This window comes from Cyprinus carpio, chromosome B24, assembly GCF_018340385.1.
Source record: "Cyprinus carpio isolate SPL01 chromosome B24, ASM1834038v1, whole genome shotgun sequence".
Classification (NCBI taxonomy): Eukaryota; Metazoa; Chordata; class Actinopteri; order Cypriniformes; family Cyprinidae; genus Cyprinus; species Cyprinus carpio.
In genome coordinates, this window is record NC_056620.1 from 19,003,225 (window position 1) to 19,023,307 (window position 20,083).

A 20,083-nucleotide genomic window follows, 5' to 3' on the forward strand; every position below is an offset into this window, starting at 1 on the left:
AAGTTGTGCTAATAGTATTTTGTAGTAATCATGATGAATTTTTCCAAGATTTTTTATTAAATAGAAAGTTCAAACAAAAAGCATTTATTTGAAATATAAATCTTTTGTAACATTATAAATATCTTTTATCAATGTAATGCATATTAAATATTTCTGTATAAATAAAATTATCGATTTCTTGCAAAGAAAATCTTTTTGACCTAACTTTTGAACGCTATAGTGTTTATTCAGCTCTTTCGTTCTCATTCACTGCAAAGAAACATAATTTTCTTGTGATTTCTCTCCTTGTTGTTGTTGTTGCAACATCTGATGCCCTGGTTTACTCTCAGATGCGGAAAAATCATTAAAGCTGTATTTTATCTCCTCTAGTGCTTCAAATCTTCAACCTCAGATTACCTGCGGTCATTAATCCTGAATGAGAGCAAAGAAGATGAATTTTAATGAATTGCATAGAGTACTTGGTTTAGCATGTAGACAGAAGCGTTTACTGTGATAACCATCAGTAAAGCTGGTTTTTGCTTGGTTTGTGGGGGCTGGGTGTGGGTGATCAGGTCATACAGCAAGGTTATGGATCCATAGTCATATGGAACCCTGTTTTGTTCTTTTCCACGGCTATATATAACACACAGTCAAACCCAGGTCGTATTTCAAAGCTGTCTTAGTGACCCTGAGTAGTTAGTTATTTGCAATTAATCAAATCAGCTAAATAATCAAAATTCCCTGTAGAATGTGTAGCGGAGTGTGTATGTGTACTTTTGTGTATCAGTGACCTTCATGTCGTCACCAGAGAGTGAAATGTGAGGGGGGTTTGGGATAAATGGGATTGTTAGGGCTGAGTGACAGTTCAGTGTCGGTTGGATCTTCACCAATTATCAATCTGACGTCTCCACTGAAGTGTTACTGAACAAAATAGGAGTTGAATATTTAATGAATTTCTCTCCCTCTCTTCCCATCTATCTTTTTCCATCTGCCCCGTGTCTGTTTAGTTTAGGAAGGCAGTTAAAGTAAGCATATGACCTGTAACCTGAAGCTTTGACTGACCTTCATACCGCAGTAACATTTGTGAGATATTGTGTCCCGCTCGATAAACAAGCTGCCCTTTATTGCAAAGCTGCCAGCGCATTGTGAACGCCTGTGGCATCATGGATAAATGCTGTTTCGTGAAGAACATGATTTTCATTATGCCACAGATGGTCACTTCAAATCAGCCCAAGTTGCCTCTTTTTGTGAGTGCCAGCTCCAAAATCTCTTTCCATCCCACTGTTTTTCAGCACAGCTGTTTGCAGATTTCATCACTCGCATAAATTTAATACAGCACAAGTCAAAAGATTTTGAAAGTACCTTGTTCATACTCTAATATTCCAGAGCAGGCCGAGGAGGTCCATACCTGGAGAACTGTTTATGGCTGTATCGATACACATTTCCAGATTTGATTTTGATTCACAAGCCTTTGATTTGATTTTGGCTTGATTCAGTATTAGTTTAATTTTGTTTCTTTTGGGTACATTTCTAGATTACATTTGAATGATTCTTTTGTTTAAATTCAATATGATTTGATTTGGTTTCGATTATTTGATTCTGATCTGATTAATTTGAGTGCATTTACAGATTTCACTTTATTTTGATTCATAAGCCATTGATTTAATTGAATACTTGATTTGATTTAATATTTGTTTAATTCTGAATAATTTGGGTGTATTTTACAGATTCAAATTGATATTGAATTGAATGTGTAATTCAATATCAGTTTGGTTAAATTTGATTGAATTCTTCTGATTCGTTTGGGAATATTTAAGGAACAGTGCCCATTTGTCCTTGTAAATTAAGTAAATTCATCTAATGCTGTAAAACCTCTTATTTTTATATATTACAAAAATATTAATGAGTCGTTATTTTAAAAATAAAAATAAAAATTATAGGACAAATTTAAAAATCAACAACCAAAAGTTACATTTAATTATGAGGTTGTTTAGAATTATTATAAAATCCTAAACTGTATTGTTGTAAACTCCCATGTGACTCCCACTGGACTGGCACTGGACTTTCCCTCACTGATCCTCTCACTGGTTCACGCATGTACAAACTACCATAATCTCTCCCCATGTGGATGTTTTCTGGATTAATCGACGCAAAACCCATGTCAGCAAGTTAACAATTAGAAGTATTTCACTGGTTCTTATCTCTGCTTATCTCGTTTTCTCACAAATTCTCCTCTGTTGATCATTTACTAACATGCCCGTAATTCTTTGCACACATTTGCATGTTTGGTATTTAGAGAATCTTCGCCATTATTTTTTTAGAGAATCGAAGCAAAACCCATGTCAGCAAGATAACAATTAGAAATATTTCACTGGTTCTTATCTCATTTTCTCACAAATTCTCCTCTGTTGATCATTTACTGACATGCCCATAATTCTTTGCGCACATTTGTAGGTTTAGTAATCAGACAATCTTTCTAATCCATCTTCTTTTTTGTTGTTTATAGTCTATAAACTATATTTAACGTGCAAAGCTGACATCCCACTTCCATTTCCAAACCAATGAACAGATTGCAGACCAAAAGCATTCAAGTCTCTTTATCACCTACTTTATATATTCACATCACCTGCTTAATGCATTAATCTGTTTTAGTGCTTCATAAGAAAAAAGTGTTTTACAAACAGAGTGAAAGTAATGTCTGACAGATGGAGTGAATCTGATAAAGGGAATTCTTTAATGATTGCGTCACCTATTGTGTGCATAGTGTGTGTGTGTGTGTGTGTGTGTGTGTGCGCATATAGTTTCTGCATGTGACTGGAGAGGATTAGGGCAGTCCTGTGATTTGCCGTATTGCGACGCTTTGAGTTAATGCACCGTAAGCCAGACATTTATCTCTAGGGGTTTGGGCCTGACTGTGACTGCTAGTTGTCCTTGTGCAGTTTAGAGTAACAAACCAATCCATTACAGACCTGACCACAGAAGCTGTTTGCTAAGGCAAGCGTTGGTATTATTACTGCTCATACTTTGGCTAAGTCATTCAAACAAAACCCTGAACCTAATTATTAAGGGGATAGTTCACCCAAAAATGAGTCTTCACTCACCTGCATGTCGTTCCAAACCTGTATGACTTTCTTTCTTCTCCAGAACACAAAAAAATATATTTTGAAGAGCATTGGGGGTCCGAACAACCCTTTGACTTTCATTGTATGGAGAAGAAAGTAAGTCAGAAATACAGGTTTGAAACAACACGAGGGTGTGTAAATGATGGCAGAATCCTTATTTTTGGGTTGATTGAAATCTGAAATGATTACTTCTACTTTTCTACAATGTCTGATGTAATTCATTTCTGCCTGGTCGATGATAAAGCATGCAAAAGAAAAATAGCAGCCATCATAGACCATGACACATGCATTAATATGTTAATATTCCAGGGCAAGAAAGTGCAGCTGACTTGTGTGTGTTTTTCGCTTTAGTGTCAGTGTAATTTGTAATACTGTACTAGTGAGGGAAATGCAATAGACCACCTTTTTTCAATTGTCAGAATGATGGAACGCTTTTTGCACTCTGCGTCAAAGGTTTTTAAATAGATAAAGAATATGTAAAGTTACATGTGTATGATTACATCTAATATGCAGCCTTTGTGATAATACTGCAGTGTTTCTTATATGGCTGAACATGATATTATGAGGCATTCTTAGTGGATGGGCCGGGAATGTGTTGTTTATAATCCTGAATGATTAATCCAGGTTCCTTCAGTTTTTTTTGGGCTGTTTTTTACATTTTTGTGAGTTTTGTTTTTGTGGATATTTTGGAGACAGAGATATCTTCAATCCTGTATGTGCATGAGTAATTTTGCCAGAATCCAATTAGAGAGCCGTTAAAGGGGATTACGGCGCACTTAGTCCTGCTCTCCCCAACCTGATTAAAGGGTTTATAGAGCTTTTACAGTGTTGTGCTTTACGGACAGGTTTAAACCTGATGAGCTTGAGAAGATCGGCCCAACATTGGTTTTTCTGCTTCATCCGCCACTGTGCTTTGGTTTTGGAAAGGCTTAACACACTGAACCTGTTGCTGACGGGTTCAGGTCCATCTCTGGTCTGGTGAACAGAGATTTATCTGTTAAACCTTTGAGACTAAAGGTCTGTGTGTGTTTCTGAAACTAAGCCTATTTTGGGGACCGTTAAGATTGAATTGTGACATTATTTTGATATTTTGTTCTCCGAATATTCTCAGAGAAATGTCATTTTCATTGCTGTACACACTGCAGAAAATTATCATATATTATTTAAATTGTAAAGTAAGTTTAAGTAAATTGTAAGTATAAATAATGGTTGGTTTGTATTTGTTGAATTGTATTAGGGTAATGTTTTCTTTATTCAAAATCGTGATTTTTGGGTAAAACATGATCTGAATATATTGAAATTTTTAATACACCTTGAGATATGGTACTTATGCAGGAAAACACTTTTTAAATCTGATTTCCTAATACTGTTCCTCTTTCTTCCCATCAAAAAAAGCCAAAAATAAATTAATTGTGTTTTGAGACCAATCGGTTTAAAAGATTGTTAGGCTTATGGTATGTTTATCTTGTTGAGTTTGATCTTTGGAGGTTGAGGAGACGTCACTGGAGAATATTATGTCATTGTTCTCAATCCAAGCGGTTTCTGGTGCTTTTGGCCCTGGTCAAGTATTCATCACTGTGGGACTCCGTTTGTGAGTCGGAATTAAAGAACTGTTGGGAAATCGGGGTGCTGACCTGGCTTCCTTTCTGAAACCACATCCGGATGGAGATTTAGGCACTGATTGTTTAGGACCTGATTACCAGCATATCCTTGTGGTCCAGTCCCCCACTACGCGGAAGGAAGACATTTGGACCCCCCATGGACGCCACATATGTTTCAGGCTACATGTGCCAGTCTACTGACGCATCGCAAATCACCATGGCAACCTCCGCCGTGCCGGAACATGGCAATCAGAATAACAGAGTTTGAGCTCACCAGATCCGTCAAGGTCACAGTAAACAGTCCACTCAGCACAAACACGCTCATTCAGAGCCCCAGGAGAAAAAACTCACGACAGCAAACATGACTTACAAACCCATCAACAACCTAACACATCTTGCTATGTCACGCAGCCATGCTGTTCTGTGCAAGATGGCCAAATTTGCAAAATCCTGCTCCAAGAAAACAGAATTCACAGGATTGTAGTGAAGATTTCAATTTTCTGAGAATTTATTATTTTTATTTTTTTTAGCATTTTTTCTTTTAATGAGAACAAAGCTTGTTTGTTTATATTTCTTTAAGTGTATCTTGTATTTTGTTTAGCAAGTCTATTTTTATTTTAATTTCTAAGTTATTATTATAGATTATTTATTTATTTATTTGGTCTACATTTTCCCTCTTTTTGGACATCCAGATATTTATTTATTTGTTTGTTTCTCTTTTGTCACGTATATTTCAATCTATTTTATTCTATTTATTTTTTCTCTATTTGACTAAACATATTTCTTTCTTTCTTTCTTTCTTTTTCTTTTTTTCATAATCTATTCATCCTGTTTATTTTTATTTTATTTATATATTTTTCGACCATTTTGTCAAGCAAATATATTTTTTATTCTATTTTTTCTTTTTGGCCAAGCATTTTATTTTATTTTATTTACTATATTAGAAACTTTATTTTTTTTTAATTATTTATATATTTTTGCCCATTTTGTCAAGCAAATATCTTTCTTTCTTTCTTTCTTTCTTTCTTTCTTTCTTTCTTTCTTTCTTTCTTTCTTTCTTTCTCTGTCCTCTGTTTATCTTTATTAAAGGGTTTAAAAGGTATTAAAGCTTTGCCAAGGTCATGGGTTCAATTCCCAAGCCAGGGAGTGCATAAACCGATAAAAATGTATTTCTTGAATGCAGCACACAATCAGTATTGTTGTTTGCAACATGCTAACATCAAACTGCATTAAAATCCATTGTGAACTAATTTCTCTTCAAGTGTTATTTGTATAAAACACTAATGTATGAGTTACTTCATGTGAAGAACACTCCAAATCGGTCACATATGCATGTCTATTTCAATTAAGACGTCTGTAGACATTGAGGCAACTCGTAAGGTTTTGGAACAGAACCTCAATCTGACGGCCAGACTGTCAAACTAACCAACCAGAGATTGTGCTTAGTGAGGGAAATGTCTGCCAGTGCAATGATACAGGAACTCAAGCAAGACACGGACGTCCTGAATAAATCCTGTGTCGTCAGACGTCCTGAAGCTTTTGTGCATTTTTCGAGAAGTCAGTAAAGCGTGATAATGGCTCAGATCTTCATTGACTAACCTTAAAACAGACCATCCACTGACCTTCAGTGGAGAGAGAAAGATGGAAATCTCTCAGAGCGTGGGGGAGGGTGGAACGAAAGAGGGCATGTGTTGATTTTCGGGTAAGCGGTTTGTGTAAGTTAATGTGTGTGTGCGTGTGATTGTGTTTGTGTGTGTTATATTTTAAAAGAAAGAATAAAAGGGGAGAGACAAGCTTAAAGGAAGGATAAAAAGTGACCTTGGAGTATCTCAAGAACTTGAAAAAAGGGCAGACAAGAAAGTCCACACATCGTCACGTCTCTCCAGAGGTCTGTGTTTTAATAGTGTTTCCCTGTTCGTGCTGTATCTGATACTCCATTGAGTGATCTGGTTGTGACGCCCTTGAGATCTGGAGCCTCGGCACAGACATAAAAGTCAATGTTGACAAAACCTCTGTTCTAAACCCAAGTGAACAACACAATACTAAAATATATAACATTAAAACATGTAGCACACATATATATTAAAATAAAATACAATTAAAAACAAATAAGATTAAGCATATCTATCTATCTATCTATCTATCTGTCTATCTGTCTATCTATCTATCTATCTATCTATCTATCTATCTATCTATCTATCTATCTACTGTCTATCTATCTATCTATCTATCTATCTATCTATCTGTCTATCTATCTATCTATCTATCTATCTATCTATCTATCTATCTATCAATTTTATTTATTTAAATGCTGTCTAGGTAGGAAGCTCGCTAGTTTTTATAACATAGCTATAGAGTCTGGCTTAAATGTCTTTCTTCACAATTTTGCAGTCTTAACCCCTTAGGCTGGAGTTTATCTGCTCTGCGAAAGTCAAACATTCATGATGAGTCATCAGCACACATGCTCATTAGGAGCCGCTAATGAACAGGAAGCCTAGTGTGTGATGCCACTGGTGGTCTGTTCGTACAACACAAACTGTATGTCTGTCAGACAAAATATGACAGTGAATGAGCATCGAATAGAATGATATTTGCATATAAAGCTTGCCTTTGGCCAGACACACATAATCTGTGTAAATATGCAAATGCCATCATGAATGCTTGGCCAATGCACTGCATGCGTCCTGTTGTACATAACAACGTGCTTAACATGTGTTCTTGTGTTACTGTCATGGTGACAAACCTCAGCACTCAAGGGGACAATAGAGTTTCCTTCAAATGTCTGCGACATTAAAACGAATGTGGGGTTAGTCATGTTTATAAAATCTAACCTAACTTTAAACTGTTGCTCTGACCTGTAGGTTACCATAATGCCTGCTAGGTTGTTTTGTTGTGTTGTGTTGTCCTGTGTTGTCCTGTGTTGCATTTTATTTTATTTTATTTTATTTTATTTTATTTTATTTTATTTTACGTTTCACAATACTAATTTGATAGTTTCGTCATTGTTTAAATAATATTAGTTTACATATCATTGTTTAAATAATATTTATAATGTATAATAATAATATTATTAATAAACAATGCTAATACTACTAATATTTATTATTATTATTATTATTTATTATTGTTAATATTATTATAACCAAGAAGCATCAACGGATTAAAGTATGGGCTTAAAGTATAAGTGTTTACCCTAAGCCTGATTATTATGTTTACATTTAATTATTATTTATTATTATTTAAACACATCACGTCAAATTTTAATTGAACATGTCATTGTTTAAATATTATTTATAATAATATTATTAAAAAACAATAATAATTATCATTATTAATAATAAATTATGTATTATGTATTATTATTATTATTATTATTATTATTATTAATAATACAACCAACAAGCATAGATGGATTAAAGTATTTACCCAAAGCCTGATAATTATGTTAACATTTAATTAAAATAAAATCAGTGTGAAATTGGCATACTATTATAGTATATAATAGCAAATTATGCAGTAGAATATGGTTTGTTGGGTACACTGGGTATACTGACATCATAATCCATCCTTATCAACAACACATGCCATTTTAAGAAAAACACACACACACACACACAATCAATAAAAGCAGTTCCCTTTTTTCCGCTGCCTGTCAGATGGACATTAAAAGTGAATTTCCCTATAGAATTCAGCTCAGGGAAATTGCAACATGTTGATGCATTTCGGCTTCACCATTTCCTGTTCACAGACATTACCGAGTTCAGCAATCATGACAAAAAAACATTTACATTTCTATTTGAAACATGCTGTCTAAATCCGATCCGCTCCCAATCTGAGATGGAAGGCATGGTTTAATGGTCTAATCATAAGCATCTCATCTGGCTCTTTCTCTGTATTAGAAAGGTCATACATTGTGCAGTGGTGGCCGAGCAGACGCGCACGTATAAAGAATTTTTGCTCTTATCATTTCTGCTCCGGACAGATTCTAGGAAGTACTAATCCTCTAATGGGATGGCATTGACTTGCGGCATCGATTGTGTGTTTGTCTGAAGGAGGGGATTCCTTGGGGATGCCAGCGGAATGTGTTTCTGCTCCGCTTCGCCTGTTTTGATAACATTGTTCAAACAGCGTGTCCTCGACCCTGCTTCCGACGTCACACTTTTCAGTTGAACGAGAACACTTCATTCAAATAACACAGCTGCCGACCACTTGAAGATAGAGGACAAGAGATCATTGAGAGAAGAGTCAAAAGTTGTCAGTTTTTGTAGAAATGGACTAAATATGTAAATACTAAATATGTAAAAACTGATCACTTTCAAGATTTGTTCATGTTTATTTTTTATAATTCCATTTTTTTTATTATCAGTATTATTGCTATGCCACAGAAATTTTATTTTAATTAGTTTATTTTAAATTTAATTAATTTAAAAAATATATATTTTTTAATGGTAATTTTCCCTAATTTTCAATTAATAAAGACTACTTCAATGTAATTATCAATACTCAAAAATAAGTGATTCAGTGTATCAAGACACTGCTTAGTTGCAAAATGCAAAAAACATGAAAACCATGTTTTTAGGAGGGCATTTACAGGCGAACCATACTATTTTTCTAAAATAAATCAGAAAGTTTGAACAGAACTGTGAATTTAAAGGGATAGCCTACCCAAAAATGTAAATTCTGTAATCACTTATCCACCCTCATATGGAGGCCCGTTTCCACCACTAATTAAAAAAAAAATAAAGAAGGTACAGTAATTGTGACTTTTTACAGTATCTCACAATTTTTACTTTTTTCCTCAATTTCGAGTTTACATTGTTTTTTTGTTTTGCTTTTTTTTGTTTCTGAAAAAAGTCAGAATTGTGAGAAATGGAGTCAGAATTGTGTGATTTAAACTCGCAGTTGCGAGTTAAGTCAGAATCGTGAGATATATAACAGAACTGTTTTCTCCTCAGAACTGGACTTTATAACTTGCAATTGCAAGTTTATATCTCTCAGTTCTGAGAAAGTCTGAATTGCGAGATACAAACTCGCAATTGCAAGAAAAAAGTCAGAATTGTGAGTTGATATCTCCCAATTCTTACTTTATTTCACGCAATTGCGAATTTATATTCCGGAATTGTGACTTTATAAGTCACCGCGAAAAAAAGTCACCGCGATATTTTGAAAAATGTTTATTACCAGTTTTGGTTCCAATTTAACTTTCATTATATTATTCCATACATTTAAAGTCAGTGGGAACTGAAATGGTTAAAACCAGCATTCTCCTTAATGTGCTTTTGGAATATTATCTTATATTTTGCTAAATATCTTCTTATACATTTCCACAGTAGATTGACTGCATGATTTCACTCTGTCTCACCCCTGCATGCTGCTCTGGCTCGCTCAGTCCAGTCATTTGGGATGGGAACTGGGTCAAACGTGTTTCCTGTGTTCTCCATTCATGCAAACACACACCTCATCAACCCAGACCCATGCAGAAAAATCTCTCTGCTGCACACACCTGGGACATTTGGCCTTTTGATTTGGCCCTCTGTCCACATGACTGAAGATTGTAGTTCACTTCAGAGATACTATGTGTGGCTCATAAACAAAACAGTGACCCAGACTATTCACTGAATAATAGCATGGTGCCAGAGACTTGATGCGCACTTTTTTTTTTGGGGGGGGGGGGGGGGGGGGGGGGGGGGGGGGGGGGGGGGGGGGGGGGGGGGGGGGGGGGGGTTGCATCTGTGGGAATTCAAAGAAAAAACACTTCTTAAAAATTTTAAAGGGGACAAGAGGATATTAAACTAAGGCAAAGCAGGTGTCTGCATACACTGCATAGCACTGTCCTATTCATTAAAGACAATTAAATCCAGGCTAAAAATTCTGTCTTTTTTTCATTTCAGGCTGAGATGTTTGGTGAAACAGTTGGAGAGAGGTGAGGCTTCTGTTGTCGACTTGAAGAAAAACCTAGAATATGCTGCATCCGTTTTGGAATCTGTCTACATTGAAGAAACAAGGTAAGCAAAACACATACATTGTGAATTTTTCTTATGCTTTTTTTTTTTTTGGCAAATATTAAACCAACAAATTTGGGGTCAGAGGTATATGTTGTTCCTAGAGTGTGTTTAATCTCTAAAGCTGCTCTTAAACCTCTGTACGAGGGATTGCATGTGCTCTGTAATGCTGTCTCCTTACTGCCATGAGTGCTCCAGCATTTGATGTGTTTTTATTCAGCTGTTCAGACAGAAATGGAAACATTGGCACCCATCTGAGAGGGAAATGTGCGCAAATTAAATTTTGCATCATTCGCTTCCCCTTATGGTTTCCAAACCTGTTTGATATACTTTTTAAAAAACACAAAAGGAACATTTTTGCTGAATGTGCCTATTTTTGTTGTTCTTTTTTTCGGCAGTTGTAATGAATAGGGACTGGAGCTTTCAGGCTTTAAACTGGATGCAACATGACATAAAGTATCATAATTATAGTCCATACAAGTTTATGTGGCATATTGTGTTTCCCATATCTTAACTTTAACAGAAGAGCAGACCAAATTAATTAACAAGAAGTCTTGATATCCTCCCTCGCTCTTTTCAGCATGTTCATAAGAGTTCATGAGAGAAATAGCAATGCTTTTTTGAATTAACTATTTGCTATAATTGACTGATCATTTTGTATGTCAATTTCAACTGTCACGATGTCATAATTTTGACTTTTGACTTTTAATTTTGTCTTTTATCTCATTATAACATCATAATATGGACTTTTTGTTTCAGAATTGTCATTTCAGCTGTCACAATTGTCTTTTTCTCTAATAATTTGGACTTTTCTGAATTTTGACTTTTTGTCATAATAATCAGTATTTCAATTTTGACTGTCACAATTATGACTTCATCTCATCATTTTGCCTTGAGTCATAATTTAGTCTTTTATCTCATAATAATATAGAATTTTAACTTTTTCTGTCACACAACTTTTTATCTTAAATTATGATATTGTTAATTATGATTTATCAAAGCTGGATTTTTTTTGTGGTGGAGATGGTTTTCCATATGTAAGTTATGTTTAGGTGGTCAGATATGTTAGTTTGTATTTCCCTTGTCTTTGAAGTGGAATTGTATATTTTTATCTTTTTCTTTCCATCACTTTTGCTCAGAGGCGTTTTGGCTGAAATTTCAACTGACATGATCGAAAGTGACATGACTTACCCATTTAGTGTCTTCAGACAGCAATCGTGTCTTATATGTCTGTGTGTGTGTGTGTGTGTGTGTGTGTGTGTGTGTGTGTTCGTTTTCTTGAGGGAGGTTTGTTGATACAGAAGATGAGCTCAGTGACATCCAGTCCGACTCTGTTCCCTCAGAAGTGCGCGACTGGCTGGCGTCAACTTTCACACGTCAGATGGGGCTGATGTTAAGACGGTCGGAGGAGAAGCCGCGATTTCGCAGCATCGTGCATGCGGTGCAAGCAGGGATATTTGTGGAAAGGTGTGTGAGAGTTTTTCCAAAGCTAACGGCATAAAGTCAACAAATTTAAATCCTATAGGCACCCCACGGGTTATAGATGGAAACCTTAAAAGAACTGATAAAGAGCTGATACATTTTAAGCAGGGCCTGACTCAGGACTCTGACCTGTGACCCTGCTGTGCATTTCCTGTCTAGTCTCATATTTCCAGCTCTGCATGCTCTTAAAATATTAATGTTAAAGGACATCTGGAGTGAAACAAGGGATTTCCCCCTTTTTTATTTCTCAGAAGCTCTCACACACTGACAGGAGTGTGTTATCTCTTTCTGACAGGATGTACCGACGGACCTCCAACATGGTGGGGCTGAGCTATCCACCCAGCGTGATCACGGCCTTGAAGGTAATGGAACGAGCCAATCACATTCTAGGTTGTGACCTCAAATGCACATATGCACAAACACACGCACAACCTGGTCACAGCATGAATGAGAGCTGTGTGAATGCGACACATTTTGTAAGCACAATAGCTGATGTGAGAAACAACAAGGGGGAGATGGCAAAATCAAACCGTCTCCAGGCAAACAGCCCTGTTTAATCAACCGAAGTGCACAATTGATCTTTCCCTCGGCCAGCTGGGTTACCTGACACACACACACACCGTTTAGACAGGACAGAGAGATTTTAGCCTCTTTTTCGGTCTAATAGAATGCAGCATATGTGGACAACAGAGATTTCTTTTTATCACAAACAGACAAAATGACGCACTTGATTTATTTAAATGGCTGTGGAAAGAATCTAAATTATATACTGATGTGTATAGAAAAACTTTATGGGTCAGAAAGAAAGATTGAAAGGTTAAAAGAAATTAAAGTTTTTGTTGAGCAATGCAGCATTATCTTGATCAAAAGTAACAGTTAAGACTTTTATAACGTCACAAAAGACCTTTTTTCATCAAAGAATCCTGAAAAAAAGCATCAGTTTCCAGAAAGATATTAAGCAGCACAACTGTTTTCAGCATTGATGATAATAAAACAGCATGATTTGATGATTTTCAGCAGATGCTGAAAATTCAGTTTTGTATCACAGGAATAAATCACAATTTAAAATATTATAGAAAGCAGGTATTTTAAAGTGTTCTAAATTTTCACAAGATTGCTATTTTTACTGTTTTTGATTAAATAAAAGCAGCTTTTTTGTTCATGAGACTTCTGTCCAAAACATAAGAAAAACTTACCAACCTCAAAACTTTTGAATGCTAGTGTATTAGGCAAATGCAAAATATGCTGATTTTAATCCTGTTCTCCACATGAAATTATAGTCTAAATTATACATCCAGTTATCTGCTGTGATTCGATCACGAATGCCATTTCAGAGCTGTTATCAGCTGCATCTCTTCTCCTATCAGCTTCTCATTCATTTTTTTATTATTTTTGATTTTTGGCGGTTTGTGTTGGGGTTGCTTACTTTTGTTATTTTTTTTATTTTTATTCATTCTTTTAAAATATTCTTTTGTTCTGTTGCCTATTGTGATTCTAAAATTCTGGCTGTCTGCACTAAAAATGATTGTCAAAGATGTTCTTGTAAGGCTGTGTTTGGAATATCATATCATAATCTACTCTTACTAACTCTTTTACTGTGTCAGATGAACCAGAAGAAGTGTCCAATATGGTCACTTCAGATGTAAAATATATATATATTTTTATATTCTACTCTTACTAACTCTTTTACTGTGTCGAATGAACCAGAAGAAGTGTACAATATGGTCACTTCAGATGTAAAATATATATATATTTTTAAATTAAATTAAAACTATACCTATGTGTTTACCTAAAGCCTGTGTTGTGTTGAGTACTACGAGTTAAACATCTAGTTTTTTGAACATACAGTATTTGTAAACATCCAACCCCATTTAAATTCTGCATGCTACACAGCACAACCCTTTTTCTGAGGTGTATGGATGAAAGTCAGATGAGCAGAATAATGTGGTGTCCTAGTGGTTAAGCCTCAAGGCTGCTATGACAAAGGACGAAGGTTCAAACTTTGGAAATAGAAAAGAGATCTCCTGCAGTCCCTTCTAACTCTTGTGCCCTTGAGTGAGTCAGTTTGCTTCTCATTGCTTTATGTGCAGGTAAATGTATAAAGTGTCTGCTTGGTGAGAAGGATAAGTAACAGAATACTAATACACATGTTCTTGTTAAACAATAGCAGTAATTAGCTGGCTCTGTCCACCTAATCTTAATAGAAAATGAAGTTAATAAGCTGAAACTAAGGATGGCTTCCTTTTATTTAAAGAGTTTTTAATCCTTTTGCCTTGTCCTGACCTCATTTATAAATGTGTAGAGTCACGTGTTTTAATGTTTTTGAAAAACAGCCTCTTATGCACACCAAAACTGCATTTATGTGATGAAAAATAGTTAAAATCAGTAATATTTTGGGATATTTTATAGTTTTCAGTAACTGTTTTGTGATGTTTTAAAATGTAATTAATGCATCCTTGTGAAATAAAAATAATTTCTTAAGAAAAAAAGTCTTACTGACCATAAACAGTGTATTTGTAAAAAGTTATAGTAAAATTAATATATAAATAATTTATGATATTAATGTTAATATGATGTATTATAAATGTAAATTAATATGTTTACACTTTCATCACTTAAAGTTTGTATAAGAAATTTTTTTAAGTCAGTTTCTGCTTCAATTTTAGCATACGATCAAATGCACAGATTTTAGGATCAAATCTGATTGTAAGAGTGTTTTCTAAATGGGGCAGCAGGTTCGTACTGGATGTCCTGGTGGCTTTGCAGCATGATTTTGGCCTCTCTCTTGATTTCACAGCAGTCAGTGAATCTGCATATATATCTCCACATACAGCCTAAAGCTATTGAAAGCTCTCAGCCGTGACTGAGACGGAGTGCAGGACAAATATTCCAATCTGAGGATGTGAATATTTAATGCAGCATTTTGCAAATGTTCATTGCATCCAACTAATCAAACCTACACAGAACTTTCTTTGAAAGTGATGAGATGAAATAACAGAGGGACAAACTTAGAGTGGATGGAGGAGAGAGAGAAAAAATCGAGAACACATAAACCACAGACGGCCGTAACGTAGACCAAATCTCCTGTATTATTACTGATGTTCATTTCATGACTCTGGATTGAAATGTACAACCGTAGAATCACACAACGTTCATCACAGACCCTGTTTATAAGGGAGTTGAAAGTAATTTATATGTTATAAAAAAGAAATGAGGCTGTTATTACTACATTATGTAAAAGCAGCAATTTCTGAGGCTCCAGGACTGTGAACATCTTATCACATTTATAGGCATCATAAAATAAAGCCTCAGTTGCTCTTTCATAGCTCCAGAGATGCAAAGGGATCTTATTTGTGATTTTTCTTATCTATAGGAAGTTACTAAAAGCTATAGTGCTACTACTATTCAAAGTATTTTCAAACTATTTTCTTGTATGAAATTAATACTTTTATTAACAAATAACGCATTCAGTTTATCAAGCATAATACATTTATAATGTTACTTTTTTTTCAGATAAACACTGTTCAACTTTGCCTTCACAGAAATAAATTACATTTTAAATGATACTCAAATAGAAATCTGTTATTTTAAACGGAAATTTTTTACAATATTAGGATTTTATTATAATATTGGTCAAATAAATTCAGGCTTGTTGCACATAAGATACTTTTTTTAAAAAAAAAAAAAAAAAAAAAACCTTACCGACCCCAAACTTTTTGATTGGTAATAATATAGATATTTCATGTTACTATATTGATGATAATGGTAAAGATGTCTTTTTTATTGTTGGTCTAGCATGTGGACACGTGGTCATTTGACGTCTTCACACTGAATGATGCCAGCGGAGATCATGCACTGAAATTTATTTTTTATGAACTTCTCACCAGATATGACATAATCAATCGCTTTAAGGTAAGGTGCTCTCTCTTTCTTTTTATTAAAAGTACATTATTTTAAAATTGACCTTCCAGTGATTTCCTCAGTGATATCTGTGGATCTGAGAACATCATAATACGAAAATACAAAGCAGATTTGGTCAGTTTTAAATGTATTTGATTATTATTTATGTGATTTTTTTATTAAATTTAATTTTGAATGTAATGTACAATTTTTTTAACTAATATTTTAACCTGAGAAATACTGCCAAATGCATTTTTATATTTACCAAACACTTTTTAAATGGCATTTGCTGAGTGTTTCCATCATAATGACATTTAATAGCAAAGTCCAGATGATCATCCTCACACTGTATGTCTCCTCAGATCCCTGTTTCTGCTCTGGTGTCTTTTGTGGAGGCCTTGGAGGTGGGCTACGGCAAGCACAGAAACCCTTACCACAACCTAATCCATGCCGCAGACGTCACCCAGACAGTGCATTACCTACTGCTCAAGACCGGCATGGTTGTAAGTCCATGGTTGTAACCTCCTTCGCAAAAAAAAAATGGTTTCCTAGACCCTGTGGATTCAAGCAACATTTGTGTATGCTTATGTGTGCTTGGGTAAAATAATCATGTACATCGAGCCCCCTCGGTTGTTTATTATCGTTATTTCTACTGAACCGAGTCGGTGAAGTATGTTGTATTAAGCCTGACACTGCACTTGAGGTATTTATTGAGGTTGGGGTTCTTTGAAAGGAAGTAGGTGCAATGGTCTGCTCTCGCTTTGCGATGCTGCTCGTATACCAATCAATAAAAAGTTAATCTCCCACGACGCCTCAAAACACGCTCCTGTCACTCCCGCCGTGGGCTCATTAACCTCTCTGTGATGTGTGGACATCACACTGGCATTCTGACAAATTATTTGCCCTCTAGCATTTACACCACTGATGATTTCTTTTTGTCATTCTGCCACTTTGGTGATTTAGTGTTAATGTAAGATAATGTTATGCACAGAAGAATAAATGTGCCGAAGAATAATGAACTAATATAATTTCATTTCCTTTATGCTTATCTTCAGTTTAGCAGAACGATATTATTTATTAAAGAATAGGTAATGGGGCATTACATTTTCTGATAAGGAAGTGTATTTCATTGAACATGAATGCTGTTTGGAGTGATTATTTTAGCACATTTTTGCTTCTGTTCGTATGAAATTTCCCTCTGTTGTTTTCCTCACAGTCTGCATGTTAGTGTAGCAGCTAGTGTAGTTTAATTCATAAACGCATGACTCTTTTGAGTCGGTTCTTTTTAGTGAATCAAATAAATTAAAGGGTAACCAGTGTAGTCTGATTCTTGAATGAATTACTCTCTTGAACCAGTTCTTTAGTGAATGAAAAATATCCAAGCTGATTCCTGTATTAATTATTCTTAATAGTCAGCTCTTTTTAGTGAATCGGCTATATACTGGGTGACCAGTAGTCTGATTTCTGAACAAATGACTCTTTAGAGACGGTTCTTTTTGGTGAATCGGATATATACAAGATGAGCAGTAGAGTCTGATTCCTACTCCTATGACTCGGTTCTTTCAATGAATAGTTCAAAAAGATGAGTTACTTGTTTGAATCAGTCTTGGATACTGTCCTGTATAATTTACAGCATTAGCAGAGAGAGAATTTCTTTCACTTGTTGGCCCAATAGACATTATAACAACAATATACCCAAAAGAATGAACCGACTGTATCAAAACACTTATGCTACTTCATTCCTCTTGTTATCTCACTTCTTCCAGCACTGGTTAACCGAGTTGGAGATCTTTGCTATGCTGTTCGCTGCTGCTGTGCACGATTACGAACATACCGGCACCACAAACAACTTCCACATACAGACCAGGTACTATTGCTATTAAACAGCATTATCATTCAGTTACTAAATACATCAGTGGCCTTTAACAGAACTAATGTGTTTTACAGATCCGACACAGCTATACTATACAATGACCGTGCCGTACAGGAGAACCACCATGTTAGCGCTGCATATCGGCTCCTGCAGGAAGATGATGAAATGAACATCCTCTACAATTTGTCGAAAGATGACTGGAGGTTAGTTGCAAACCTCAAACTCACATTAGCTCAATAATAAGTAATCTTCGTTTTAGTTTAGAAACTAAAGCAAAATTTATGCAAAATTGACTTATTTTCATTTACAGAAAAAGTTTTCAAACATTTTGGTGCACCATTTCCGTAAATGTGATCGTGCCCTTGAAAGTGAAATATAATTTTGTATAAAAGATATACTTAATATTAAAATAGTATTCATATATAGTTCATATATTAATATTATACAATATATTAAAAATGTTAATGTGTTCTGAAAAATATTTACTTTTTCATTTGATACTGTATATTTTTTCTGCCCTTTAGATGTATAAACCTATGGAATATAGAATGCATAAACCTACAGAAAATAAAACTATGACTGTCAGTAGAGTTAAATAATAGTAATTGTTCTCATGATTTCTGACCAGTATGTCCAGAAGAAAGCAGAATGAAACAATCACTTTTGGCCACAATTTAACACATTTTATTATTTGTTTTTGGATGCATTTTTTCCACAGACCCTCTGGATGACCCCAGTTTAAAATCCCCTGCTTTATAGAATCTAGTAATTAATAAGTAACATATATGCTATTAGTTATTAGTATAATATTATACATAGAATCAACTCAAGAACACTGTACATCATGACGGGTTCTTGATAAGAAGACTGAATGTAACCTGTTTTCAGTCAATACTGAAAACGTTTCTTCCTCTCAGAGAATTGCGGGCTCTGGTGGTCGAGATGGTCCTGGCCACTGACATGTCCTGTCACTTCCAGCAGATTAAAGCCATGAAGAACTTCCTCCAGCAGCCTGAAGCGTAAGTGCGGTCGCACACATCAGGGTAACCAGGAGGAGGGGCTTTAGCTAATCACACACTTTTCACGCAAAAACATTTCTGCATCTACAGATATTCATATCCACATAATGAGAGGTTGGACAGAGTGATTTTAACAGCTCTGAGGGGCTGAACATCTCTGTCCTCTGCAGGATTGATAAACCCAAGGCCTTATCCCTGTTACTGCACACCGCTGACATCAGCCACCCCGCCAAAAACTGGAACATGCACCACCGCTGGACCACCTCACTGCTGGAGGAGTTCTTCAGGCAGGTCAGTGTCCCGAGACAGTTCTTATTATAATAACAGAAGCATCTAAATCTCATCAAAGCTGTTTCTTCATATTTCATAAACTCAAAAGAAAGAAATAAGAAATTATGTATTTTGCCTGACAACAAGTAAACAAAAAAGCCTATTTTTAAGACCATAAAATATATTGTGATTTATTATTTTAAATTAAATAATTCAAAATAATAATTGATTGTTAGTTTGTTTAAAACGTATAAAATAAATATTAAAGGTTACTTGTATAATAGAGGTTATTAAATAATAAATAAATTATTTAATAATATTTATTTCTTTGTTAGCGTTAGTTAATAAAAATACAATTACTCATTCTCGATTATGTTATCTCAGGTACATTTAATAATATGAACAGACACAATTTTCTATTTTGATGTGTTAGTAAATGTTGAAATTAGCATTGAGAACATATTTTTTGTTGTTAGTTAACTAATGTTAACAAATGGAACCTTTTGGTAAAGTGTTATCAAAATATTGAACAAAAATAAATAAATGTAAAAAAATATTTATACATATGGTAGTATTTATTGTACTTTGTGTATGCATGATTATTTTAACAATAAACAAAAACAAGTTAAATGATTTTTTTAATTATCAGATTGAGATTTTTATTATTTATTTATTTATTTATTGCATCAAGGTAATACAAATTTGAGAAAATGCCCTTAATTGTCTTGAAACTGTACTGTGCAAATGCAAAACAAAAATAAATATAATCCTGCAAATAGGCTTCCATTCCCATATGAAAAAGAGGATTTCTTATTTTTCCTTTCTAATTTGATTA

The 20,083-nt window shown here is 34.7% G+C and overlaps 1 protein-coding gene across 1 annotated transcript in view; it reads left to right on the top strand.

Annotated features, from left to right (window-relative positions):
• LOC109049947 (calcium/calmodulin-dependent 3',5'-cyclic nucleotide phosphodiesterase 1A-like) overlaps positions 1-20,083 on the top strand; it is a 64,384-nt gene that overhangs the window by 34,580 nt on the left and 9,721 nt on the right. The window contains exons 4-12 of the mRNA XM_042752218.1: positions 10,594-10,707; positions 11,992-12,171; positions 12,482-12,548; positions 15,982-16,098; positions 16,449-16,589; positions 17,853-17,953; positions 18,034-18,162; positions 18,877-18,978; positions 19,149-19,269. Coding sequence (XP_042608152.1) covers positions 10,594-10,707; positions 11,992-12,171; positions 12,482-12,548; positions 15,982-16,098; positions 16,449-16,589; positions 17,853-17,953; positions 18,034-18,162; positions 18,877-18,978; positions 19,149-19,269 — 1,072 coding nt within the window. The remainder of the gene's footprint in view (positions 1-10,593; positions 10,708-11,991; positions 12,172-12,481; positions 12,549-15,981; positions 16,099-16,448; positions 16,590-17,852; positions 17,954-18,033; positions 18,163-18,876; positions 18,979-19,148; positions 19,270-20,083) is intronic.